Source organism: Mustela lutreola, chromosome 8 (assembly GCF_030435805.1).
Source record: "Mustela lutreola isolate mMusLut2 chromosome 8, mMusLut2.pri, whole genome shotgun sequence".
NCBI classification, from domain to species: domain Eukaryota; kingdom Metazoa; phylum Chordata; class Mammalia; order Carnivora; family Mustelidae; genus Mustela; species Mustela lutreola.
In genome coordinates, this window is record NC_081297.1 from 51,902,087 (window position 1) to 51,930,034 (window position 27,948).

The following is a 27,948-nucleotide window of genomic DNA, read 5'->3' on the forward strand; positions in this document are numbered from 1 at the left end:
ATTTAACTCAGAAGAGCTAACACTGATAACGTATTTTTAACAATGAAAAAAATTATACAAGTTTATTTCAACATCTGAATATTTTACAATAACTTTTTAAAAAAGCACAAGTGAGGGGCGCCTGGGTGGCTCAGTGGGTTAAAGCCTCTGCCTTCGGCTCAGGTCATGATCCCAGGGTCCTGGGATCAAGCCCTGCATCGGGCTCTCTGCTGAGCAGAGAGCCTGCTTCCTCCTCTCTCTGCCTGCCTCTCTGCCTACTTGTAATCTCTGTCTGTCAAATAAATAAATAAAATCTTTAAAAAAAAAAAGTACAAGTGAATAATATACTGTTTTATGCTTCCATTTAAAAATTTATTATACTTGAATTATTTTTATAAACTTTTATTTCTGTTCCTCATTTACCACTTCTCTTTACAAAATCAAATCATATAATAGAGAAATAAGAACACATTCTCAGGAATATAATGCCCATTCCAGTGTATCCATGTTTTCAACAACTGCTCCCTCTAAGCCTCCCTGAAATATCACATCTGCTCCTACCACTCTCTTTAAATTATATTTTTCTAGGTTAACTATAAACTAATAATAATCAAATTTCCTATTTCTTCTCAATCTTCATTCTTCTTGATGTCTTGTAACATTTCTTTTTTGATTTCCACAATATTGCCCTTTTCTAAATTTTGCCATTCCTTCAATACCCAACTCCAATCACAAATTCATTCATCTTGATTAATCTTAGTTCTTTTAGTCAAAATATGCAGTAAAAACATCTTCCATAAGAGGACACTAAGGATTCAGAAAATAAGTCTCACAGATCTGTAACTTTAACTCTTATACCACTTCAACTACCACTTAACCATGAGCCAAGTAGTTTACATGCTATTTGAAAGTAAAAAATCTTGTATTTCCTTTGTATTTCCTAGAAGAGTATCATGTACATAGAGTAAACATAGTATGGTTACTGAGTGAATATGTAAATTCTCAAGACATTACCACAGAAACTTGCTCAGAGTTCCTTCAGGTACTCTATTAAAAATATATTTGTGTGTTAAGAGTTAATCTTAAAGATACAGGATTATTAAAGGTATCAAGAAATTGATTACTTCATTATATTTTGTATTGCTCTTGCCTTAATTTGGAGTCAACTATAATGCACATTTTCAAACACCTACAGGCTTATGTAATTCTCTAGCTATGTGCTATAGTATACAAAACTTCTCCCTAATGAAACCTTAGTGTGGTTCATCTTTACATCAGTCTTACAGATGAAAAGCCACAGTATAAAGAATTATACTTTAGGTCTAGGCAGACAATATAATTTTGGATCTTACAGGTATATGTTAAACAAGTTATAAAGCTGCATCCTCTGCTTTTTAATCATGTTCTGGGTATCTTTATTTATTTGTAAATGGTCACACTATACTTATTTTAAAACACAGAAAGTATTTTATTTTAAATAATTTCTAAAATATAAATAAATCCATATATTCCTGTGCTTTCTAAGTATAATAGAAATTATATTTTGAGTACAGAAAGAAATATTCTTGAATGTCAATATTCAAAAGTACTGTTCTATTCATTCAGTTAATGAGCAAAGCAAAAAATTAATTTTCAAGGTAGGGAGAATCATTACCTTTAGAAAGAAATGATTAGCTCCTTATTTTCCATCCCAACGAAGGCAAGAGAAACTGAGACATATATATATTGCTGGATTTAAATCTTGTATTGCCCCAATCATAAATTATAATTACAAATATTATTATGACATTTTATGGAACTCATTTATAAATGTGATACTGCCTTTATTCTTTATCAAAATGTTTCATAAAATACTCAGTACCCAAGAGAAACAGAAACAGTTTAAAATTATTAATATATATTAGGCAAATCACAAACCGGATAGTCCTCTTCACTCCCCCTTCAACAAATAACCACCATAAATGGTAAATACTCAAGAGAATTGAGAGAGCCTGCAAGATAAGCATTAGTCCCATTACTAAAATACTAAGATCATAATGAGTGTACTCCTTATTTAACTCAATAATGTACCATATTTAAAACAGAAAGATAGAATATCACACCTTATTATTTCCATAGGCCATATCCATTGCTTCTAGGGATAAGGAGCAAAGTGCATTTATTAAATGATGCAATGATACGTCATCAAGATACCTATAATGAAAATGAAGAAATAAAACATTCTGATCTAAAATATACACTAATAATATTTCTATCAATTTTAAAAACTGATTCTTACTGTGAGCTTTCAAACAATCTTGAAAGTATATTGGAAATCACTGGTAAATCTGTCATCACTGCTGTTGTTAGAACCTAAGAGAAGAACACAATTAAATGTAACATATGAACATTTCAGGAAGCACAAATTGAGTAAAACCAACTAGAGCTTACTGTACTGGGTCCTTCTACAGCTCTCCCAGGTTTCAAGGCACCACCACTACTAGGCTTTAATCCCAGAATCCACACAAGATGCTGTAAAATTAAAGGAAAAAAAAATAAAGAAATTTATAAAAATTATAAAAATTCTAGTAACTGAAATTTTTAAAAAATCAGTAGTAATAACTAAAATTAGTAAGTTTCCAATAACTAAATTTGTTTTTAAAGATTTTATTTATTTGACAAAGACAGACAGAGAGCACAAGCAGAGGGAGTGGCAGAGAGAGGGAGAGGGAGAAGCAGACTCCCCGCTGAGCTAAAATTAGTAAGTTTCCAATAACTAAATTTGTTTTTAAAGATTTTATTTATTTGACAAAGACAGACAGAGAGCACAAGCAGAGGGAGTGGCAGAGAGAGGGAGAGGGAGAAGCAGACTCCCCGCTGAGCAGGGAGCCCAATTCAGGACTCAATCCCAGGACTCTGAGATCATGACCTGAACTGAAGGCAGCTGCTTAACTGACTGAGCCACCCAGGCACCCCCAATAACTAAATTTAAGTTAGTAATTACTATTCATATAAAATACTTCTGACACCAAGCATAGGATATAGAACTTAGGCCATTGAGAGAAGAATTCCATCACTTTGTACAATAGAAGCCACATCTTTATTCCTTTCTAACTTTTTCTTCTTCAAACTTACTGCCTAGTCTTTAGGCCTGCTCAAAGCACCAGAAGGTATTGCTTCATTTGTTAGCACTCAGCTATAAAAACAACACTGACCTCTGACCCAGAGCCTACAACATACCTGTAGAGTTGCCAAGACAAGTTGCCATGATGTTCCAAGAACAGCTCCATGGCAGTGTGCCAAGTTAAGTAAAGTCCTCATACACTGGATATTTTTGGAAGTGAGCTATATATATTTTTTAAAAGATATATTTGTAAATACTGTTGTACATTCTTGTAAAGCAGCATTATCATATTCAAATATTTTTTGAAATAAAAAACCAAAAATATTAATAAGAAAATGGGTTTGGATGGATTTTAAAGAACAAATTAATTTGCTTAAAAGTTGTGTCATCATATATATATATGTATTAGAATGTCTCATAAGAGATTCCAGATGGAGAAGGTCAAGTAAGGAGTTTTAACAAATACTATAAAAGCTTACAGATTTTACTTTAAAACAGAAGTATTTAAAGAGGTATAGATAAACAGGAATCATATCATATTGGTCTACATTATTATTCTGAAAATCAATCTGTAAACAAATATTAAGAAAGACTGCATAAAGGACAGTTTGACATTGGCCTGGATTAATACTGGCTGAGTTCATGTTATGGAACTACCATAACCTTAGTTAAATTAACCTCTCTACCTATCATTTCATTTCTTTAGAAAGAAAAGAGCTGAGGGTATTAAATCAGATAAAACAAAATTCAATAAATATCAGCTGCCATCATCATCATTATCATCATCATGGAGAATATATTTCTTTTAATTTGGTCCTTACTATGGTCTTCACTGGAAAATACTATGTTTTAAGAGTACCACAAGAAGAAATGGCAGATCATGGTTTTACACTTTCCTTTTTTTCTGATTCCTTTGAATTAACATTTTGTAGAACTCAAATGCCCCAGAGTTGTTCTATATTAGAAGGAAACCATGTAAACTACTTTTATCCTAATTACATTATTTCAGAATATACCTGTAAGATATATATTATAGGCATGATCCTTGGCTGGAGCTAATTTTCTGTGACGGTTACTATTAAAAAGATGATTGAAATGAATTACTTTTTAGGAGAAAAAAAAGTTGTGTTATCACAACTGCTATGATAATGCCAACTGCTAATGTCTTCTGAAGGTATCAATCATCCAGGTAAATAAAAGTAAGTAACTATAATGATAAAATTTGGCAAACATAAAAAGAAAGGTACAAAAGGTGTGCTGGATAGTTAGTTGGTAACCAAGATAAGAAAAATATTTACCATTACTGTTCCTTGAGGCTGGACAGCCAGAGGCTGACCCACTGCCACAACTTGTTGATGAGATTCACTTGATGGACTTATCATCATAACACTTTGACCCTGAATGGAATATGCTAGAACACAAAGGAAAGCTTAAATAATTAAGATAAACTTCTCATACAACATTCAAAGTAATGTTATATTTTACTTTGTTTTGTTTTGTTTTTTATAGATTTTTTAAAAAATTTATTTGTCAGAGAGAGGGAACACAAGCAAGGGGAGTGGGAGAGGGAGGAGGCTTCCCGCTGAGCAGGGAGCCTGACGTGGGACTCTATCCCAGGACCCTGGGATCATGATCAGAGCCGAAGGCAGATGCTTAACAACTGAGCCACCCAGGTACCCCATTTCACTGTTTTATTCATTTGAGAGAGAGAGAGAGTGCATAACAGTTGCAGGGGGAGGGAGGCAGGTAGAGGGAGAGCGAGAAGCAGACTCCCCACTGAACAGGAAGCCAACACAGGGCTCAATCCCAGGACCCCGAGATCACAACCCAAGTCAAAGGCAGACATTAACCATCTGAGCCACCCAGGTGCTCCAGTAATGATATACTTTAAAGCATTAATTTTATTAAACTAAGTGCAACTATGACACTTATGTAGTTACCTATATACAAACCTTTTAAAAACTCAGGTGTTACAAAAACCAAGATAAGTTAAACAAATTTTAAGTAATTTTCTATATAGCTTTTTATTTTTATTTTATTTTTATTTTTTTTAAGAGTTATCTATCTTTTTTGTTTTTTTTTTAAGATTTTATTTTATTTATTTGACAGAGAGAGATCACAAGTAGACGGAGAGAGAGGCAGCCAGAGAGAGAGAGGGAAGCAGGCTCCCTGCTGAGCAGAGAGCCCGATGCGGGACTCGATCCCAGGACCCCGAGATCATGACCTGAGCCGAAGGCAGCGGCTCAACTCACTGAGCCACCCAGGCGCCCTCTATATAGCTTTTTAAAATTGTAAAACTTTGGCAGACTTCTTCACAAGCAAAACAGAATTAGGACACATTAAGTATTTTAAAATGCATTCCCAGTAATCTTTTCTAATTAAAATTAAGGCCAATTTTTAATTGTATTTTTAAAATACAATTTAATACAATTTTAAATACAAAATAAAATGTTTAAAATTGTATTAAAATTGTATTATTCTCCCTGCACCCCCATTGTTTTGAAGAGATGGAAATAACTGAAGCTCCACATCATAACTTCTCACCAAGGTCAGAGTCAGTGAATGAAACAGCAGAGGCCTGAACTCAGAATTTCTATAATATTTTCTCTATACCATGTCACTCCACTAGATGGAAAAAACTGTGAATAAGCTAAAGTCTTACATTTGTTGGAAAGTGTGGCTGCAGTGGTGGTATTCAGTACTGTAAGAGCATAATGGGGAGGCAAGGAACCTTTGCATATTGCAGTTATAAAGGCATCTCTTGAAGTTACAAGGCCCAATCTTCCACAAAGCGCAGCCATAGTCAATTCAGCTTTTAAAATATTCTCAGTGGCAGCTTCATCTGTGCTGAAAAGATAAAAGTATTTTATTTAACAGGATTCATTTATGTTTAATAATACTGCAGATATGACATGGAATTAGGTATTCAGTAAGTTTTAAGAAAATCTATACAAAAGTATTATGAACATCAATTTACTTAAGAAGGAATTTTAACTAATGAACATAATGCCTGAAAATCTGAACTGGGTAAAAGCAGTATATAATACATATATCATTATTGAAGAAAATGGTCACATACTCAAAAGATTTAACCTAAAACATCAAGCATTTTTTTTTTTTTTTTTTTTTTTTTTTTTTTTTTTTTTTTTTAAAGATTTTATTTATTTATTTGACAGAGAGAAATCACAAGTAGGCAGAGAGGCAGGCAGAGAGAGAGAGAGAGAGAGGAGGAAGCAGGCTCCCTGCTGAGCAGAGAGCCCGATGCGGGACTCGATCCCAGGACCCTGAGATCATGACCTGAGCCAAAGGCAGCAGCTTAACCACTGAGCCACCCAGGCGCCCCCATCAAGCATTTTTTTTTAAAGATTTTTATTTATTTATGTATTTGAGAGAGAGAAAGATGAGCCAGCCATGGGGAAGGGCAGAGGGAGAAGCAGACACCCTGCTGAGCAGGAAGTCTAATGCAGGGCTCCATCCCAACACCTAGAGATCATGACCTGAGCCAAGGGCAGATGTTTAACTGACTGAGCCACCCAGGTTCCCCAAAATATCAAGCATTTTAAAATCTGCAAATCCTGTCATTATGGGAAAAAAAAAAAATCAAAGTAACTGATAATTATCATCACTGCAAAAGTAGTAGAAAGGCTTGAAGTGACAAAGGCACTCTGTAATTTTAGGACTGTATTTTCCATTAAAACATCATGACAACTATTCTGCGGGGGAGCAGGGCAAGAATAGGATGAAGGAGAGGGAGGTGGCCAAAAAGAATAATGTTCTATCTCTCTGATATGAGGAATTTGAGAGGCAGGGCGGGGGGCTGTGGGGGGCAGGGAGGGGAAAAAATGAAACAAGATGGGAACGCGGAGGGAGAAAAACCATAAGAGACTCTTAATTTCAGGAAACAAACTGAGGGTTGCTGAGGCGGGGTGGAGGAGAATTGATAGGGTAGCCGGGTTATGCATATTGGGGAGGGTTATGTGTCATGGTGAGTGCTGTGAATTGTGTAAAACTGCTGATTCACAGACCTGTACCCCTGAAGCAAATAATACATTATATGTTGATTAAAAAAAATAATAATAATGTTCAATATATATAAAACTATGAAAAAGATAAGAAAAATTAATATTAAAAAACAATTTAAGGACCAATTTAAGTATCTATTTTAATGTTTATTTCTTATTAACTGCCACATGCAATAAAAAAAATTATAAAGACTGAATACCTGGCATCAAGGAGGAGTGAGAGAGCAGCAAGTAAACCACACCAGCAGGCATTTACCATTTCTTCCCAAACAGCTCTACTAACTTAAAGGACAAAAACATACAACACTTCGTGATCATTATAGATAGCAGAGTATTTGACAATATATCATTCTAAAACCACCCTAGTCATTTGGCAATAAATTACATATTCTACCAACTTGATTGTTAAATACTAAAGTTCTAATAGTTAAAATACATTTGAAAAAATGAAAACTTAAAAACCACACCAATTTCAGAATTCAAGAAGTCTTTAAACTAAGTTGTTTTAAAATATCAATGGTAGGATCTTTCAGTACACAAGTTAACTGGGGTGTGTGTGTGTGTGTGTGTAATACCAATTCCTATTCCCTTCCCTTCACTGGGCCAAATTTCCAGCCTCTGTGACCATGACCAGCTCAAAGAAAGGCAGTGTTAACAAGCTATTCAGCCAGGAGACTGATTTCTATACACTGGGCATCGAGCAAATGAGTAAATCCAGTGAATAAACTGGGACCACGTGTCTCACTTCTGGAAAAGGTAATTGAAAACATGGAAAGATAAAAAAATAAGCCTTGTGGTATTAAACCAGAACTGGAAGAAACCTGTTAGGCATTTTTAGACAAACATTTTTTAAAAATGTAAAGAGGTGTGTGTGTGTGTATTTCCTTTTCAAGTAGTAAGAAGCACAGTAGTGCCCATGTGTTCATTTCTAAATACTAAACTAAAAAGAGCAAGGGCTCCTTAGAAAAATAACTGATTCCTGGGCTTGGCAAGAAAGATCCAAGATGAGCTTAGAACGTTATATTGTGTCAGATAGTGAATTGTGCTCAGAAAATGATAAAAGGACACAGTGGCCAGTTTGAAAGGGGTCCCACTGGCCATTATCAGGGACAATCTGAGTGTTAAACCAAATAATTTATAATCACATCACACTGTAACCTTTCAAATAAAATAGAAATCTAAGAATCCATACTAATATAAATGAGTAAATTAAAAAACTAAATAAATGGGTGAAAAGGGAAAGCTCTCTTTTACAGAAGCCTCAAAATATTTCTCCACAAAAAGTTCATAATTAATCTTACACCAAAGAAACCAGCCAGACATCATGTTAACCAAATGATAAAAGTTAACATTACCAATAATGAGACATACTGATAACTGTATGCTCTTGCTGTGTTTATAGACTAGGTTTAACATAGCAGTATTTCTGTGGTAGCCCTAGCAAAAATTAGTAAATTGAATCTAATTATAAGGGAAAAAAAGACAAACCTAAACTGACTAGCCTGTTTTGACTACTCTTCAAAAATGTCAAGATCATATAAGACAAGAAAAATCTAATGAAGTTTCTAGATTAAAGGATAGTATAGCAACATGGAACTAAATTCAACATGTGATCCCAAAACACCAAAGATATTACTGGGGCAACTGGCAAAATTTGAATGAGGTCTGGGATAAGATAATACTGGGCTGATGCTAAATTTATGATGGGACTATACTGTAGTTTTATTAGGAAACTGTCCTTATTTTTAAGAAAACACGAAAATATTAAGGATATCATGTCTGCAACTTATTCTCAAATAGTTCAGCAGAAAAGTATAGTGACATACATAAACAGAACAATAACACAAATAGGGTAGTGTTAACAACTGGGAAATCAGAGTGAAGGGATGTTTGGGAACTTGAGTATTTCTGCAACTTTTCTGTAAATTCAAATTATTTCAAAATAAAAATTAAAAATACAGATATCAATATACCTTTTTCTTTATCCATCTGGTCTGATGTTGACTGTAATTCTTGCTGTTCTGATGATTGTGTTGGTGAAGAAGCTGCTTCAGTAGTAGTCTGACATTCTGTTTCAACCTCTCCTAACTCTCCTTCAATCATACTAGTAATTCCACGTACAAGGTCAAGCAAACAATGGAATGCCACAGACATAGCATAACCTTCTGGTATAGTTGGGGGCTCAACTTTGTCCAACATCTCCAGGCTGAAATTAAGAAAAAATCAGAACATTAATTAAAAGCCATGATGATGAAAATATATATACAAGTGTTTGTAGTCCATAGAAAGTAAGAGCAACAGAATAGAAAACATGAATAGAATTAATGAGTGTTTCATTTGGAGGGATCCTTTCTCAGTATTCTAAGAAAGTGATTAGAATAATTAAGGCCTGACCACTGCCATAACTAATTATTTTATCAATTTACTTTTTGCCCCTCCCCCTCAATGTGCCAGTATTTTAATTAAAGAAATTTAATTCGAGAAATTAAGTCTTACATATAAAATAGAGTAAGATTAAATGGATTATAAAACTTCTCAAACTAATTCAGGTGCTTTCAAAATAAGGTACTACAAAACCAAATCAATCTTATAAACAGGAAGATATTTTCACAATGAGAAAGTATTACTGTGAGATATCCAGCTTAGCTATCATCTCAGACACAATCTACCAACAGAGTAAGAATAATACTCAGAGCATCAATATGTCAAAGTAAAAAAAAAAATTTTTTTTAAAATTTTATTTATTTATTTGAGAGAGAGAGAGATCACAAGTAAGCAGAGAGGCAAGCAGAGAGAGAGAGGAGGAAGCAGGCTCCCCGCTGAGCAGAGAGCCCGATGCAGGGCTCAATCCCAGGACCCCGGGATCATGACCTGAGCCAAAGGCAGAGGCTTTGACCCACTGAGCCACCCAGGTGCCCCAAGTCAAAATATTTTTAATGATTTTTTATTTTTATTTATTTGACAGAGAGAGACACAGCGAGAGAGGGAACACAAGCAGGGGGAGTTGAAGAGGGAGAAGCAGGCTTCTCATGGAGCAGGGAGCCGGATGTGGGGCTTGATCCCAGGACCCCGGGATCATGACCTGAGCCAAAGGCAGACACTTAACGACTGAGCCACCCAGGTCCCCCAAAGTCAAATTATAGAGCATTTTCTACTCCATAGTTAGAACAAGCTTTCAAAAAGAAAGGTAATAAATCTTTTGTCTTAAATCACAGCAAATAAGAAATTATGGTTTTAAATTCCTTAAAATTTAAATCTGTCGCAATAATTCAATGGAAAAAGAACTGGTAGTACTGGAACAACTGAATATTCATATGTAAATGATTGATGGTAGATCTTTACCTGGTACCATATACAAAAATTAACTCAAAATTAATCAATGACCTAAATATAGGGGCTAAAACTAATACTCTTAGAATTAGAGTATTCATGACCTCACATTAGGTAATGATTTGTTAGACAGGATACCAAAAGAACAAGCAACAAAGGAAAAAACAAATAAACTGAGTTCATCAATATTAAAAACTATTGTGCTTTAAAGGCCATTATTAAGAAAATGAAAGATAATCCACAGAATAGAAAATTTTTGCAAATCATGTATCTGATAAGGGGCTAAAGATCCAGAATATATACTAAATAATAAAAAGACAACCCAATTAAAAAAAGGAGCAAAGGATCTGAAAAGACATTTCTCCCATGATGATATATAAATGGCCAAAAAGTATGTGAATGAGATAGATATTCAATGTCACTGGTATTTAGAGAAATGCAAACTGAAAATATGGTAAGGTAACATTTAATGTCCACTAGGATGGCTAAAATCAGAAGACTGTAACAATAATCAAAAGACAGTAACAAGTGCTGCTGAGGATGTGGAGAAATCTGAACCCCTATATATTGTTGGTGGGAATATAAAATGATAGAGTCAATTGGGAAAATAGTTTGGCAGTTATTCAAAAAGTTAAACACAGTAATATGTGACTCAGTAATTCTACTCCTAGGTATATACATCTATGAGAAATGAAAACATATGTCTAAGCAAAAAGTTGTACACAGCAGCGTTATCTCTAAAAACCAAAAAGTGGAAGCAGTCCAAATATACCCATCAGTGGATGGATAAACAAAATACAGTACATTCATAAATCTGAATATTATTTAGCCATAAAAAGAAATGAAGTACTGATATATCCTACAATACAGGTGAACCTTCAAAACATGCTGAAAGAAGACTGAATAAAAGAGTATTTATTGTGTGATTACATTTATATGAAAGATCCAGAATAGGGAAATCAGTAGAAATGCAAAACAGATTAGTGGTTGCTAGGGGAATGGGAAAGAGAGACTAGAGAATGAATATGGGTTTCTTTCTGGGATGATGAAAAAGTCCTGGAATTCAAGATGGTTACTGTTACATAGCTTTTGAATACAGTAAAACCATAAAATGTATAATGTAAAGGGCGAATTTTATGGTATGTGGATTACATCTCAAAAAAAAAAATTGAAATCACTAAAGATTACAATAAGTTAATAAAAGACTTCCAGCCTCAAATTCTAAAAGTTGCTGAATCATAATCAAGACTGGAGGTAGGTAATTTGTAAAGAAATGCAAAACTCAGAATAAACAATAACAACACCTACAAACAGCTACCATTTGTTGCACAATAACTCTTGGCCTGGGACTCTAGGGGCTTTTTGATATATGTTGTCTTGTTTAACTTTTCACAAACCCCTAAAAGATACAGATGATACAACTAAGGACTAAGGTGACACAGTTATCCATCAACAGTTCTTAACCCAAGTCTCACTCTAAAGCCTATCAATTTAACCCCTAGAATGTGAGCTCTGAGGATTTTAAAATTTAGAGAATCAGTAAAGATATATTTATATTACTGATCAAGAGATCTAAGCTCAAACAAAGAGGTAAAGTTTATGGGTTTAATCATTGCCAAGCAAATGAGACTTTTAGAGCCACACACTAAGCCTGTGAGTGCTAAGCATTTTTTTCAGACAAATCTCTATTCTCAATGAAGAAATGATCTACTGAGAAAATGCATCTGAAACAAAGAAAATAATCTTAAATATCCCAAACTCTAATCCCCATTCTATGGTAAAGACCTTAAATGCTAGTAAAGAAAAAAAGGTGATTTATGCTGATTTTTATAAATACCACAACCTAAAACAAAGCTCACGCTTTCTTATCTCAGTATTTCAGTGCTATTTTATTAGAACTAGTATATAAATTCCAGTTTTAGATAAAATGTAACTCATTTATTTAAATATTTTAAAATTTAAGGTAAAGTTGCAAAATTGTCACCAGCCTAACTCTGAAAGGAGTCATAGTGTAATTAATCAGAAAGAATATGTCAGCAATATTTATGTTAAAACTACTTTTGTCTGTATATGACTTAAGTTTTCAAATGATTATATACACAAAAAGTTAACAGAAGAACAGAATTTACATCAAAATTTACATGTATGCCTTCAGAGAAAATAGTGAGAATACTTTATACTGAATCTCACAACGAATAATGAATAAAAGATACCAATTCACCAGGGAGGGTTCAAACATACTAATTCATGTGTAAAAGAAATTCCACTATTTCCTGGCTATTTTTGATTCCAGAGGTGAATAATCTCAGTGTTTATAGCACTAAAAAAAAAACCCCAAACCATTATTTTTGTTCCTTTAAAAATTTAGTCCTAACTTTGTCTTCAAGTGAAATAACGTACTGTACTCAAAATCATAGTATTTAGTAGCTGAACTAGTTTAAATCCAACTCTCTTAATTGATAAGGATTAAATTATCAATAAATAATTGGTTTCAAACTTCCACCAATAAAAAAGTAATTCATACAACTTTGCCAAGTATTTACTCCCATTCATTTGTTTTAATTTTTCTTCCTCAAGCATACATCTTCACTCTCTCCCTTTATTATGTATTTGCTCAATCTTTCCGCAGAGATCGTTTCTATCCCCATCTTTACCCTGGTCGCTCTCCATCCCCTTAATTTTTTTTTCTTCAAAAAATTAACTACTACCTAAGGTGGTACTGTATGTTTATTTGAACCTTTATTGACTATATCACTCACTAAAATGTAAGCTCATTGAGGATAACTAGTTTTAATATTGGGGTTTTTTTAATTTATAAAATGAGGTAGGGAAATAAACGAGTTTACTGTTTCCTTCAGTGCTAGAAATCTGACTTCTTTTAAATCTGATCATCTAGTATACTTGAGTCACTAGCCTTTGTAGCAAGCAAAACTTATATGAGACTAGGTAACTTTAATTTCTTTTAAATGACTAAGAATAACAATGAATTTTAGTTAAGTATTTCAGTCCTCTATGATTCTATACTTTCATAATTTGGTGCAAAATAAAGCTGCACATACCATGATTATACTATGAAGATTGACATACCATATAAATTTATCATTTAAACTAGTCAGAGAGTGGGAGTTAGGCACATGGGTGAAGAGGAGAGGGAAACACAGGCCTCCAGTTATGGAACGAGTAAGTGATGAGAATAAAAGGCACAGCATAAGGAACATAGTCAATGATATTGTAACAGTGATGTAAAAGGACAGACGGCAGCTGCACTTGTGGTGAACACAACATAATGTATAAACTTGTCAAATTACTATGTTGTACTGTATACCTGAAACTTATGTCATGTGTGTAAACTATACTCAAATTTAAACAAACAAAAAATAACAAACAAGCTAGTCAGAGACTCTGCTTCACACTTTAATTCTGATTTACTGTCATCGGAATAGTGTTTTAATTACACATGTCAAGCATTCAAAATGTATTACTTGATTGCCTAACAGCAACAGCAGTAGTGTTAAATCTATGTAGGACTGATCTTTATTTATTTATCTCTATAGCACTGTAGTTCACTCTAACTTAAGAAAAATCAACAATATACTGCCAAATATGTATTTCTTAAACTGAATTGGCTTAATGACAATAAAAATAACACATATGGACTCCATTAAACACCTTAAGTTAATTAAACTATAAGTACTGTGTGTTAAACTCTAAAAACGTAATTAGCTACAGTTAAAATAAATTTTCTCACCTACAAAATCCTGAAAGGTAGATATAACACTACTCTCATTTTATAGGTGAAGAAACAGATTTTTAAAAAGGTTAATTCATTTGCTGCTGGTGACTCAGTCAGCATTAAAAGACCTAAGTCCAAAATCACATACTTAAATCAAAAAGCCATACAGAAAAGCTAACTAGGTCCTCAGGTAAAAAAAAAAATACATTTTGGGAGCGCCTGGGTGGCTCAGTGGGTTAAAGCCTCTGCCTTCGGCTCAGGTCATGATCTCAGGGTCCTGGGATGGAGCCCCACATTGGGCTCTCTGCTCAGCAGGGAGCCTGCTTCCTCCTCTCTCTCTGCCTGCTTCTCTGCCTACTTGTGATCTCTGTCAAAAAAAAAAAAAATACATTTTGTTTCACAATACTGTTAACACTAACACATCAATAAACAGCACAAAAGAAAACAAACAAAACCCAATCCTATGTAAAACCAACATAGAACAAGAGAAAATTAGTTCTAAATTGCATTAGAATTACTAGGTTTAAAATTTTAAATATAATGCAGAAAAATTTTAGGATAAAATAACCTCAATGGCGTCATTCATCACAAAATAAAGCTACTACTACTTACTACGTGGCTTTTGCACTGCCTTGCACTGTTATAGTCAGAATAGGTATCCAAGTTCCTCTATATTCAAATGCTGGTAGCAAAGTAACACCTCCACCAATCCCCAACATTCCTGAGTTAGCTGGTGCTGAGACGGGGCCACCTGAGTTATTGTTTCCTATTAGACAAGGGAAAGAAAGCAAAGATATCAACTTACTAGTTAATTACGAATCCATAATACACAGACATCTGTTTAATTAAAGAAAATTTGTTCTATTAAGAAAGGATACCACACGAATAAATGAAGTTTATCAACCTTGCTTTGGCTATTAGAGGCTCTATTTCCCCAGAATACCATTTCCTATTTATTTATTTATTTATTTAAAGATTTTATTTATTTGAGAGAGACAGAGGGAGAAGCAGGCTCCCCGCCGAGCAAGAAGCCCAATGTGGGACTTGATCCCAGGATGCTGGGATCATGACCTGAGCTGCAGGCAGCCACTTAACCAACTGAGCCATGCAGCCGTCCCCATTTCCTTTTTTATAAGAAAGGTACTAATGAGTAAAACTACTGACAAACTTTATAATATACTTTTTGTTAGACCATTTTTTATCAGAGGTGAAAATAAAGAATTAAGAAACCATTAATCAGACAGTAGAAAGTAGAAGATAAACACAAAGAAGGCAAAAAGAAACAAGCCATATGTTGATTGCCAAACAAGTTTACCTATTTTTTTAAAAGAGAAATGAACAGACCTCCTAAGGTGGTGAACCAAATTCTTTAAAGAGAGGCACAAAATGAAGATCCTTCTCTCTCTCTCCTTTTTTTTTTTTTTTAATTTTAGTTATTTGAGAGAGACAGAGAGAGCAGAAGAAGGGGAAGAGCAAAGGGAGAGAGAGAAGAGGCACCCTGGGATCACCCTGCCTGAGCTGAAGGCAGACACTTAACTGACTGAGCCACCCAGGTGCCCCAAAATGAAAATTCCTCTAAAATGAAAATAAACATCTAAACTCTTATTCTTAAGCGATTAGAGAACTTGAAAGTACAGTAAAGAAGGAAACATATTCTGGAAAGAAGTAAACATAGCTGCCTCAACGAGACTGAATTTTCTTTAAGTATAAACTCTTTACTATCAATACATTTAGGTAATCCAAATTTCTCCAGTAACAAAATTTCCATAAAATATCCTCTGGGAACAGTGAATTCAGTAAATCATGGCAGAATATAAAAAAACAAAATAAGAATTAGTCTTTACCAGCTTGGTTTGTTGTAGCAGGATTTCCGGTAGGAGGGACAAGAAACAACGACTGTATAAAAGATCCCAGGGCATTCACAATATCACGAAAAACCTTGGTAGAATGCTGTTTCATATCATAGGACTGACAAAATGATCTGTAAAATAATTTTAAATGTTTCTGAGGAAAATACTTGAATATATTAAAAATTTTTAACATTTTTTATAGCAATTAATGTTCATATAATCAGTCTGAATGCTGTACTTAAAACTTCATCACACCTGAGTGATTTTACTAAGTTAGTAAAAAGGTTCAGACTGAGGTTAGTGTTATAAAAGATAAAAATCATCTTGGCCATATTAACCAATAAATTTGGATTGATGGCAATTACTACCCCTATTTTTTTTGCCCACCGCTCAGCTGTTTTACACACACACACCACTACCACTCCATTTATAAATAATACCCAGTTTTCTTTGTTTAGAAATCACTAATACTTGGGAATAAATATTTAAACTCTTCCTACTAGCAAACATTACCCTATCTATTTAGCAAAATATTGCTGAGGTTTTTACCTTAAGAGCTGAGGCTGCACACAGAGTCTGTGTATTGATTCTACTGCAACAGCTCGTAACCACTGTGGTTTATCTGCATCCAGAAATTTCACCAGAAGTGACAGAAATATCTCACATTCAGTTACCTAAAAAGATTTTTAAATAATAATATCTTTAAACCTAAGATCAGAATTTATAAATTACATTCTTGTTCTTAGTGTAACGGACAAACCAGTAAAATCTTCCAATTTTAAATAAATTAAAATTTTTAAAGGGGAGTAAAGAAAAAAGCAGACTATATAGGAAAAAGTTAACAATAAAAATAATCAGTATCTCTCTACATCCCTGAAAACACAAAAGTGATCTGCTCTCATGGTTAACCTTTTAACCTTGTTCTTTAGAAAACACTATGTACCATTACACCATTCTCATTCCTGGCAGGTAGGATGTATCATATAAACTGCTAATAGAATGTATGTTCTACTCTTCAATAACACCACGTTTTCCCGTAAGTTCTTTTGCTGCTTAAACAGAGAGGCAATAAGCCTAAGCACGTTTAATATATATTTTCTAGTATAAAAACAAGGAATCTGTAGCAGTTGACAGGTAAAAAGATACATAAAGTATTTAGAACAAGGCCTGGTACATAGCTTTGCTTTGTAAGTATTAGTAACCATTACCAATATAAACCATCTCCTCTGCAAGTTCTTTGTAAATAAAAATGTCTGAAACACATTTTCACCATTATGTATTAAATGTCTGATAAATGAATAAACAACCAAAAAAAAAAGTAACCAGGTTTTTCAACAGTAAATGGATTACTTCTGTTGTACACTAACTGAGGACACAACAGGATATCTGGGAGCTAAGAACCTGACATTGTGATTACTAAGCCAAACTGGACCCTCCTTTTACTGTGGTACCTTCTTGGACAAATTAGCTAGGGGTATCCTGAAATGAGCGAGCATCACATGGGGCGAGAGGATGTTCACCCAAAGTCTTAGCAGCTGGTATTTTCTAATGCCTTTCAGTACTGTTAACTGAATGCTTAAAATCAGGACATGATCATGAAAGCAGGAGGGATAATTAAAAACTTTATCTGTGGACTGCTATGATTGGAGAAGTCATAAAACAGAGGTTTAGCAATGTTCTAATCATAAGACAGCTAAAAAGCACTAGATCAGAAATCAGATAGGCTCATCTTCTTTATCCACCAACTGAGTGGATGACAAGGTACATAACCTTCTTATAAATAAAGGATAAAATTATCTGTATCTTTCGGAGAAATCAAATCAGAAAACTGTAAGAATAAAAACATCCCCTAAACATGATAAAATTCATGCAAATGCAGAGCACATTATTTTTTCTATTAAACAAATGATCCTTTTAGTAAAGAACTGAAAAAGAATGTGGTGACTCACTGTACAAGTTGTATGTACTTGAGTTTTAACATTAGTGCATCCTCCAAATGGACACTACCTACTTTAGAGTGAAAATGAAATATGTATGTGGTAGAACTGAAGCCTCATCAGCTAGATTATGAGGCCAGAAAACAAAGACTCTCAGAAACATCATTATATCACAGCCAAAGGAAATACTGTTAAAAAAACGTGCCTTGAAGAGTGTATCATTTTCTCTCCTGTGGTAGACAGACTACAGCACAAATCAAACAATAAATTTATATTGTAGCCACTAAAACCTTGTGATCTGGGTAAAGGAGAGACTCTCTCCTGAGGTCTGGAACTTTGTTCTCCCTTCCTCCCTTGTTGCCAAGTGTGAAAGTCTGATCACAGAACTTGTGCTGAGGTCACTGCACTGTTCTCAATCAAGGACATCAAAGGAGGGTGCCTACTGTGAATCTGTTAAGCCTTTTCCCTCAAGAGGTGGAACTCAATAGGGAAACAGGTACTAAGATTGGCATCTATGGCCCAAGTCCAATTCCTTGTGGCATGAAGATACTTCATGAACTCCATTATAAGCATAAAGAGTGATAAATGTTTCTGAATTCCTAGTCTTTGGTAAAGCATAGTAGTCAAGAGACAACTGATGCTTTAAGTTAATCAAAATCATCCTGGTAGCAATTCTAATCACAGCATCACATGGATTTCTAACAGATTATAACATAAGATAACTGCTGACTTAGGACACAATAAAGAAAGTCTGATAGAATATTTAAAATTGGCATTAGCAGCCTTGAAGAGAAAAGAAATGAGAACTAAGAAAACAGAGAAGTAGTAAAATGCACTGGAATTAACAGCAAGGGTTTTGGGGTCTAAAAGAATTCATTAACATCCCAGCTCTGTGGATTAGAAGGTATAATCTCAGGCAAATTACATAAATATCCCAAGTCTCATTTTTTTTTTTTAGCTGTAGTAAGGTTTATATGAATTAATATATGTAAAGCACTTTGTACAGTATCTAAAATAAATGCACTCAAAAACAGAAATTTCATCCAAAACCAAAATTCTGAAGAAGGTATCTATATCTATATCTCTGACAAAGTCACCAGATGAACTGCTACATAAGACAACCGGTGGACAGAAACCAAGTTCTTAATCTGTTGGGATACTGTAACAAAAGACCACAGACTGGGTGGCTTAAATAACAGAAATTTATTTGGCACAGTTCTGGAGGCTAGAAGTCTGAGATCAGGGTGACACCATCACTGCAGTTTGCGTGAAAGCTCTCCTCCTAGCTTGCAGACAGCTGACTTATCACTGTGTTCTCACATGGCAGACAGAGCAAGAAAGCTCTCTAGTGTTCCTTCATATAAGGTCACTAGCGCCATCATGACAGCTCTACCTGCATAACCTCGTCTAACCCTAATTACCACCCAAAGATTCCATCTCCAAATACTACCACCATGTTAGGAGTTATGGATTAGGTTTCTGAGAAATCTACTGACAGTCTTATGAGTGTTCCCTTGCACATGACAAGTCATTTTTCTTTTGCAGCTCTAAAGATTCTCTGTAAGTTTTAGCAGCTTAATTATAATGGGTCTTGGTATAGCTCCCTTTGGATTAATCTTGTTATAATTCTCTGAGCTTCATGAATTTATATGTTCCTTTCCTCTTCAAAATTGGGAAGTTTTTAGCCATTACTTCAAATAGGCTCTCTGCCCCTTTCTTTCCTCATGTGAGACTCCCATAATGTATTGTTAAGCAATAAGAAAAATATATATATATATATTGGTCTCTGCTCCTGGTTTCTGACACAGAGCTCCTAAAATCCCTATAATTTCCTAAGTGATCAGAGCATCTGACACAGAGCTCCTAAGTCTCTTGGAATTTCCAAGATGAATAGTATCTTCCACTCTAATGAGGCAATTCTTAATGGATTACAGGAGACGGGCTGGATACCAGAAAAAACAATCATAATTAGAAGCTTCAGACTTTCAGCCCCGCCCTCATTCTCTGGAGAAGGGAAAATGGTAGAAACTGAGTTAATAATCCATCATGCCTACATGATGAGAATTACCATAAAAATCCTAAAAGTACAGAGTTAAGAGAGCTTCCAGGTTGAGGAGCATACATATACATGCCAAGAGAGTTGCACACTCCAACTTCATGGGGACAGAAGCTCCTGCTCTTGGGACTTTTCCAGACCCTGCTCTTCATCTGCTTATCAATAGTAGTATCCTTTTAAATATCCTTTGTAATAAACAGACAATAGTAAGTAAACTGTTTTCCTAGGAAACCCAAAGAACTTCCCATATACAGCCAAGTTACAATCTGTGGGTAAGTGGGCAACATATTATTAACAATTGGCATCTGCAATAGGGGGTAATCTTGTGAGACTGAGTCCTTAACTGTAGGGTCTATGCTAACTGTGGTTAGTATCAGAATTGAATTAAAATGTAAAATACCTGACTGTCAGAGAATTTGCTGATATGGGAAAAACTCCATTATGTCTCATGGATGAGGTGTTATGAGCGTGAGAGTATAACCCAGTACATTTTTGCTAGACATGTGTATCTTGGTCTGCTGGATGGTATGCCATAAGTCTCTTACAGGCTCTTCATTCTTCATCTTCTTCTTCTTCTTCCCCTAATCTGGTAAATGCAAATGACTTGTCTTCAAGCTTGTTGATTCTTTCTTCTAGTCTACTGATCTAGTCTACTGCTGATCCCCTCAGTGCATTTTTCAATTCAGTTACTGTATTCTTCTGCTTTATATTTGTTTTATCCTTCTTTATAGTTTCTCTTTGATATTCTCATTTTGTTCATACACCACTTTCTTGATTTAATTTTAGTTGTCTGTATTCTTTTTGTTCACTCAGCCTCTTTATGATTATTCTGAATTTTTGTCAGGTAATTCACTGACCTCCATTTCTTTATGGTTAGTTTCTGGAGATTAATTTTGTTCCTTGAATTGGGCCATGTTTCCCTATTTCTTTGTATGCCTTGTTATTTTGTTGTTGTTGTTGAAATCTGGGCATTTGAAAAAAGCCAACTCTTTTAGTCTTTAGGCAAAGACTTTCACCAATCAGTCAGGGATCCTCTCAAACCTCTTCTGTCCATTTGTTTATTTCCTCTGGGCTTGTGTGTGTAACTTCCCAGCTGAAGACATTTCCTCCTTGTTTCCTATTCAGGAGCTCCCCCTGGTCTATGTCTGCAGTATTACGCTCTCTGGGCAGCAGCAAGCAGCAGAACTTGTCTTTGTTCTGAGCAGGCCCAAGGGGTACCTTTCCCATCACTGCTACCTTTCCCGTCACTGCTACCTTTCCCATCAGTGCTCCGAGAATCAGGTGAGACAGAAACCAGTTAGCATACCTCAAAAAAGTTAGAATGGAGGATGCATATTTCATCTTTCTGCAACCTAAAGGAGAAACCACAGGTTGAGAGTTTTCTCCTCATCACACCATGCTGTGCTCTTGTAAGGAGTGAGATGCGGTATGTAGCTAAGTGCAGTAAGATTTCCTACCCACTCTAATGAACCTCTCTGCTTTGCCTTACACTTGTCTGGGGTGCTATAACCTCTCAACTGATAAGCTCTCACAGAGGTAATCTATGTACTGTTAACCTGGTGTTTCCGTGGGGAACAGAGGGGCTCAGCTTCATATTTCCAACATTTTGCTGATGTCACTCTGGTTTACATTTTTAAAAAGTTTCTTTGTGGACTGAAACAGACCATAAATAAATATAACTCAGAATATGTAACAGGCGACAGGTAAAAGCTCTCCATCTCTGGAAGAAATTAAGCTACCTTTCATTTATTTTCAGCAAGCGCCAGGAGACCTTTCAAAACTTTCAAAAGTTAATCTATGTAATGACTCACAAAATTTCCCTCCATTTCAATTGTATATAATTAGACAAAAAAGTACTGTTTTTTCAATTAAATATAATTATTGAAAATTATATCAAATACCATAAGTGTTGAGAAGAACACTGTAATTTTTTAAAAGTTAACCCTTACAGAGAAAGATGAAGCTATGAATTAAAGTAAATTCCCAAACTTATGTACTGAAATATTCAATTGTATGTTATTAATTTTGGTGGAACTAAAAAAGTCCAAGCCAACAATTATGAGTGTACCAAAAGACTCTTAAACTTCTGGGACCCAACTCTGATAACAACGGTGTCCCCAATAAATAGCAATTCGTTTGAAGTGATTTGATTTCCTGTAAGTACTTCTACATTAAATACATCAATATGTACTATAGGTATACTTTGTGTGGTCAGAAATAATTGTTAACTACAATGCTTATAAAGATGATTTCTAAATACACTGTGCACAAATGGATTTGGAATATGAAAAGAAAATCTATGACATGTTTATCATAAATATTTTTAAAAGCCCTTTATTTTAAAAAGCTCTCCACAGAATTTATTTTATTTATTTATTTTTTAATTTTTACTTTTTATTTATTTATTTGACACAGAGAGAGAGATCACAAGTAGGCAGAGAGGCAGACAGAGAGAAGGGGGGGAAGCAGGCTCCCCGCTGAGCAGAGAGCCCGATGCGGGGCTCGATCCGAGGACGCCGAGATCATGACCTGAGCTGAAGGCAGAGGCTTAACCCACTGAGCCACCCAGGTGCCCCTCTCCACAGAATTTAGTATAAACTTATCTGTTTGTTTGTAAAGTTGATGGTTAGCTCTAATATTTAGCACATCGACTGCTCACAGTGTTAGAAGTATTATAAATTTATATAGTGAACTATTTCATAATTATCAACAATCAATTATTCCTGTTAATTAAATAAGGATATAAACTAAAAAACTGTACAAGGATGAATTTCACATAACATAAAACTAAAAAAAAGTATTACACACCATTTCCTCTAAAAACTATTACATTGACATATTATGATAAGGAGTATCACAACATATCCTGCATTCATAAATTTATGCCAAATAAATACAATACTGGACTAGAAGTCAAAACAGTTGATTTCTAATCCTAGAGTTCACCAAATTTTTAACTTCTTTGCTTTAATTTGTTAAGATACATTAAATAGTATAAACAAAAGCAGCATAAACTGAAGATACTAAAATTTTAATTATCCCTCAAATGAGATAATTTGCTAATAAGCCAAATTTCTAAGCCACAAATTCTATACTGCCCTCAGATAAAAGGCCATGACTCCCCTTGACATACATTAAAAATACTATATAAAACATAAGCAAAAAATCTAAGAAAGGATAGAATAAAGCCATAGAATAACTAGGAAAACACCTATAAATACTTTTAAAAAATTCTGAAGTGTAAAAGCTGAATGCATTATAATAAATCATCATTTAAAGGGCACTACATGCAATTACACATACAAACACACATGAAAATTAGCACTTACCAAAAGGCTGTAAAATTGCTTAATTAGAACAGATACTACTCTGAGCAAACGCATGCAGATAGGAAAATATGGTTTTTCAACTGGTGCTGGAGAAGATGAAGAGCTGGAACCTTGTCTGAACTTTATATTTGGAGAAAAGAGTTTTATCACAAGAGGACATACCCTTTCTTTGAGAAGGAAACTAAACTCTTGGTGCTATTTGCAAAGATAAAAAAAAAAAGAATTAATTTAGTTTATACTTAATACTTTTAAAAACACAGACTTACTGGCAAATAAAATTTATTAATAATCAGCTTTATTACATGTTTAGTTTATTATTCTACAGTTTACACACAATTATGAAATTAGTGTTGCTCTTTCAGACTGTAAGATCAAAATGGTCATCAATATTTCAAAAAAATCTAATTTAAAAATGAACATTTAATGATTTGGAATTAAGAGGTTTATTATTAGGAACTGTGATTTTGGTAGAACACTAGCAATTCAAAACAAAGAAGAGAATAAAGAAGACAGATTACACAAATTCAAACAGCTAAAGCATTTAAAATAGGCTGCTGAAAGAAAACCAGGTAAATAAAATATGTTCTATAATTCATTAATTTTACTTTGTCAAGATAACTATTCTGTTCATGCATGGAAGTTTTTTTTTTTTTTTTAAAGATCTTATTTATTTATTTGACAGAGATCACAAGTAGGCAGAGAGGCAGGCAGGGGGAGCTGGGGTGTGGGGGGAAAGCAGGCTCCCTGCTGAGCGGAGAGGCCAATGCAGGGCTCAATCCCAAGACCCTGGGATCATGACCTGAGCCAAACGCAGAGGCTTTAATGCGCTGAGCCACCCAGGCACCCCCATGCATGGAAGATTTAATAATTAACTTAATATTTTGTTCTACTTAGATTGCTTGAACAGAACACAATAAGCTGATTTAAAAAAAAAAAAAAAAAACTCAATGACAAGCATAGTCACTATTTTTTTTTAAGTTTTTATCTCTTCAATCTCTACACCCACCATGGAAATCAAACTCGACCCCAAGATCAAGAGTCACATGCTCCTCAACTAAGCCAGCCAAGAGCACTGCATAATTATTTTAAAGTCTGGGACTTCTTTTTCCATTTGAATTATCCAAAAGCACATAGCTACATAAACAAGTAAAAATCAGTAACAATTTTTCAGTTTTTTTTTTTAAGATTTTATTTATTTATTTGACAGAGAGAGAGAGATCACAAGGAGGCAGAGAGGCAAGCAGAGAGGTGGGAGGGGGGAAGCAGGCTCCCTGCCGAGCAGAAGCCCAATGCGGGGCTCAATCCCAGGACCCTGAGACTATGACCTAAGCTGAAGGCAGAGGCTTTAACCCACTGAGCCACCCAGGTGCCCCAATTTTTCAGTTTTTAAATATTATAATAAACAGCTCACATACCAAATTCCCTCAGACACCCACAGATTGGAAAATGCCTCACTAGATGGTCTCTAGGAACTCCTTCTAATGCTAAAATTTCAAAGTGCTAGGGCACTACAATAATGTAAGACAACACTAAATTATCACATCTGAAGTCTAATGCTGTAATTCTTTCAATCCTCTCACATGGGAAAAAGAATACATGGTAATTTCTTGGAAAATACCTGTGAAAAAATATGATTTATTTTGTTGCAAGATACTACAAATGGCTTACTTGTAAAAAGACCTGTGGAAAATCATTCAGGACTGACTCAAGTAATTCAAGGCCAAATGTTCGAGTCATTTCTGTCATGCCTACTAGCCAGTAAGGAGCATCAGCATTAACCAACTGACAAAGGTCCTGGGAAAATAAGTTAAAAGAAAAATAAAGAAAACATTCACATGCTGGAATGAAACATGCTTTTCAAAATTCATAAAATTTTTAAAAGTTATCTCTTCTTATATAGTTGTTTTTACTCCTTAGAAACTAAGCACTGGTAATTCAATTCTGAAAAACCATATACTTGATTATATAAGTAAACTTTTAAAGAATCATATAACTATTGACAATACATACGGTACATAGATAAATAGTTAATAGTCTTTTAATGAAAAACCACTTAAAATAACCCTTTAATAAAAATTAGTAAAATGTTCAGGGCAGATAAATCTTATTTTACTTAAAAGATATATTCATGACAAGTAACGTGAAAATCAGGTATTTGTATATAAAATTACAGTGTTAGACCAAAGACTTATTAGTTAAATTTTTATGTTACAGAAATTATTTTCTAGTCATCCCTAATATGCCTCTTTTTCTAGTTCTGGGCTTAATTCATTTTATTTCCTTAAAATGAAATGTTTTATCATGTTCCTTAGCTATAGATGCCCTTTAATGTTTTAGAACATTTTCAAAATACTACTTTTGACCCTTTAAAATTTGACAATTTAAAAAGCTGACACTTGAAAAATTAAATCAGACATAAAATTCCAAAATCAAAAATTCATACAAAACTATATTCTATAATAAAATCACTTTTATCAACTGAAATACCTGGAAAAGCATATATGCATCTTTAGCACAAGGTTTGAGGGTGCTGACAGATCTTCTGTTACTATTTCCTTGGACCAGTACTGGTTGTTCTATAATATCTGCAATCAAAATAAGATGGGTTTCAGCGGTTTATAATGACTTTAATAAATCATATATACTATTTAAAATAAATACATGTTTGTGAAATTATAAACATTTCTTAAATGTAGGCTCAGTATTATGCCTCCAAAATGGGAAAAAAAATTAGGAATTTATTGTTATATAGAATGCCATAAAAACTACTCTTTACTATCTTATGTCATTTTAATAAGTTTAGCATCTTTATCCATACATTTGATTTTCCCAGTCTCCCTTTTCCCAATCCCTTTATTTAATGGAGTTGAAATTCACATGATCTCTGAATGTGCCTTTAAAAATCAAGTACATAGAAGTTTACCACATGGTTAATTCCTATATCACCTCAGTATAAACGAAGAATTAATTGCTTGATCTGCCACAATTGGGGGAGGAGTCAAGATGGCAGAGAAGTAGCAGGCTGAGAGGACATCAGGTAGCAAGATATCAGCTAGATCGCTTATCAAACCATTGCGAACACCTACAAATCCAATGGGAGACTGAAGAGAAGAAGAGCAACAACTCTAGAAACAGAAGAAAATTGACCACTTTCTGAAAGGGAGGACCAGCAGAGAAGTGAATCCAAAGCGACGGGAAGATAGACTGCAGGGGGAGGGGCCGCTCCCATCAAGCGGCAGAACAGCGGAGCAGAAAATCAGGGCTTTTGAAAGTCTGCTCCAATGAGGGACTTTGCTCCAGAGGTTAGACCAAGGTGAAGCCCACACGGGATCAGCATGGCTCCAGGTCCCAGGGGCTCACCGAAGGGTGGGAGTTGTCTGAGTGTTGGAGAGCTCGCAGGTATTGGAGCAGGAAAGCCGGCTACAGAGACAGAGCTGAGGAGTGAGCTCTCAACTCAGGGTTACCCTGAACCGTAATCCGTGGCACAGCTATTGCTCCGTGAATGAGGTCCCCACAAGACCCGGGGAGACACCCCCTGGGGGAGCTCAGGGATCTGCGGGGTTTGGAGACTCCAGGCGGAGCTGTGTGCCAGAGACAGAGACGTGGTCACAGGCTGGGTGAGCTCGGAACAGGGCTGAAGGCCAGGGAGACCGGAGTGATTGAGTGCTTTTCTCTGAGGGTGCACTGTGGAGGCACCCCGAGCTCTCAGCAACTCCAGGCCAGAGATTGGGAAACTGCCATTTTCATTCCCGTCCTCCTGAACTCTACAGAAAGCGTTTAGGGAACAAAAGCTCCCAAAAGCGAACCCAAGTGGATTACTTAGCCTGGCCCCTGGTAAGGGCAGTCAATTCCGCCTGGGGCAAAGACACTTGAGAATCACTACAACAGGCCACTCCCCCAGAAGATCAACAAGAAATCCAGCCAAGACAAAGTTCACTTACCAAGGAGAACAGCGAATTCCAGAGGAGGAGAAAGCAAAGAATGGAATTCATGGCTTTCTCCCCATGATTCTTTAGTCTTGCAGTAAATTAATTTTTTTTTCTTCTGCTAAATTATTTTTAATTTTTACCCTTTCCGCTTTGAATGTTTTTAAACTAGTTTATCTTAACAATACCTTTCATTAAAAAAAAATAATCTCTTTTGAACCTTCATTATTTTAGTCATATTTTATCCTTCATTGTATCTAACTTTATTTTTTTGTATACACATAGGGTTTTTTCTTCTAAAAAATTTGGGGTACAACTTCTTCTAAAAGATCAAAATATACCCTAAATCTAGCTCTGGGCTTGTTCTAGTCTCCAGCTTAAGCAAATTCTCTCCACTTTCTTTTTCTTTATTCTCCCAACCAACTTCCTTTATTAACTCTTTTAGAAATTAAAAAAAAATTTTTTTTCATCTTTATAGGCATAATCCATCCCTTTATTGTGTTTACCCTCATATATGCTTTTCATTCTTTAAAATTTCAGGAGGTAGGTTCTTATAAGAGACCAAAATACTGCCAAAATTAAGTGGGTCACCCTGTTCTAGTCATCAGTTTAATATATATATTTTTTTCATTTGTTTTCTTTTTCTAACTTTTTTTTTTCTCTGAACTTCTTTTTATGCCCTT

The 27,948-nt window shown here is 34.8% G+C and overlaps 1 protein-coding gene across 5 annotated transcripts in view; it reads right to left on the bottom strand.

The window, feature by feature from the left end:
* Positions 1-27,948, bottom strand: part of MON2 (MON2 homolog, regulator of endosome-to-Golgi trafficking) — a 111,131-nt gene that overhangs the window by 48,033 nt on the left and 35,150 nt on the right. For all 5 annotated transcript variants that reach the window (XM_059184755.1, XM_059184754.1, XM_059184753.1 and 2 more), the window contains 14 exons: positions 25,827-25,924; positions 25,008-25,133; positions 23,340-23,534; positions 16,567-16,691; positions 16,012-16,148; positions 14,780-14,933; positions 9,078-9,310; positions 7,305-7,386; positions 5,745-5,929; positions 4,381-4,493; positions 3,199-3,303; positions 2,410-2,490; positions 2,258-2,331; positions 2,082-2,172 (listed from right to left, as the gene is read on the bottom strand). In XM_059184755.1, coding sequence (XP_059040738.1) covers positions 2,082-2,172; positions 2,258-2,331; positions 2,410-2,490; positions 3,199-3,303; positions 4,381-4,493; positions 5,745-5,929; positions 7,305-7,386; positions 9,078-9,310; positions 14,780-14,933; positions 16,012-16,148; positions 16,567-16,691; positions 23,340-23,534; positions 25,008-25,133; positions 25,827-25,924 — 1,799 coding nt within the window. The remainder of the gene's footprint in view (positions 1-2,081; positions 2,173-2,257; positions 2,332-2,409; positions 2,491-3,198; positions 3,304-4,380; positions 4,494-5,744; positions 5,930-7,304; positions 7,387-9,077; positions 9,311-14,779; positions 14,934-16,011; positions 16,149-16,566; positions 16,692-23,339; positions 23,535-25,007; positions 25,134-25,826; positions 25,925-27,948) is intronic.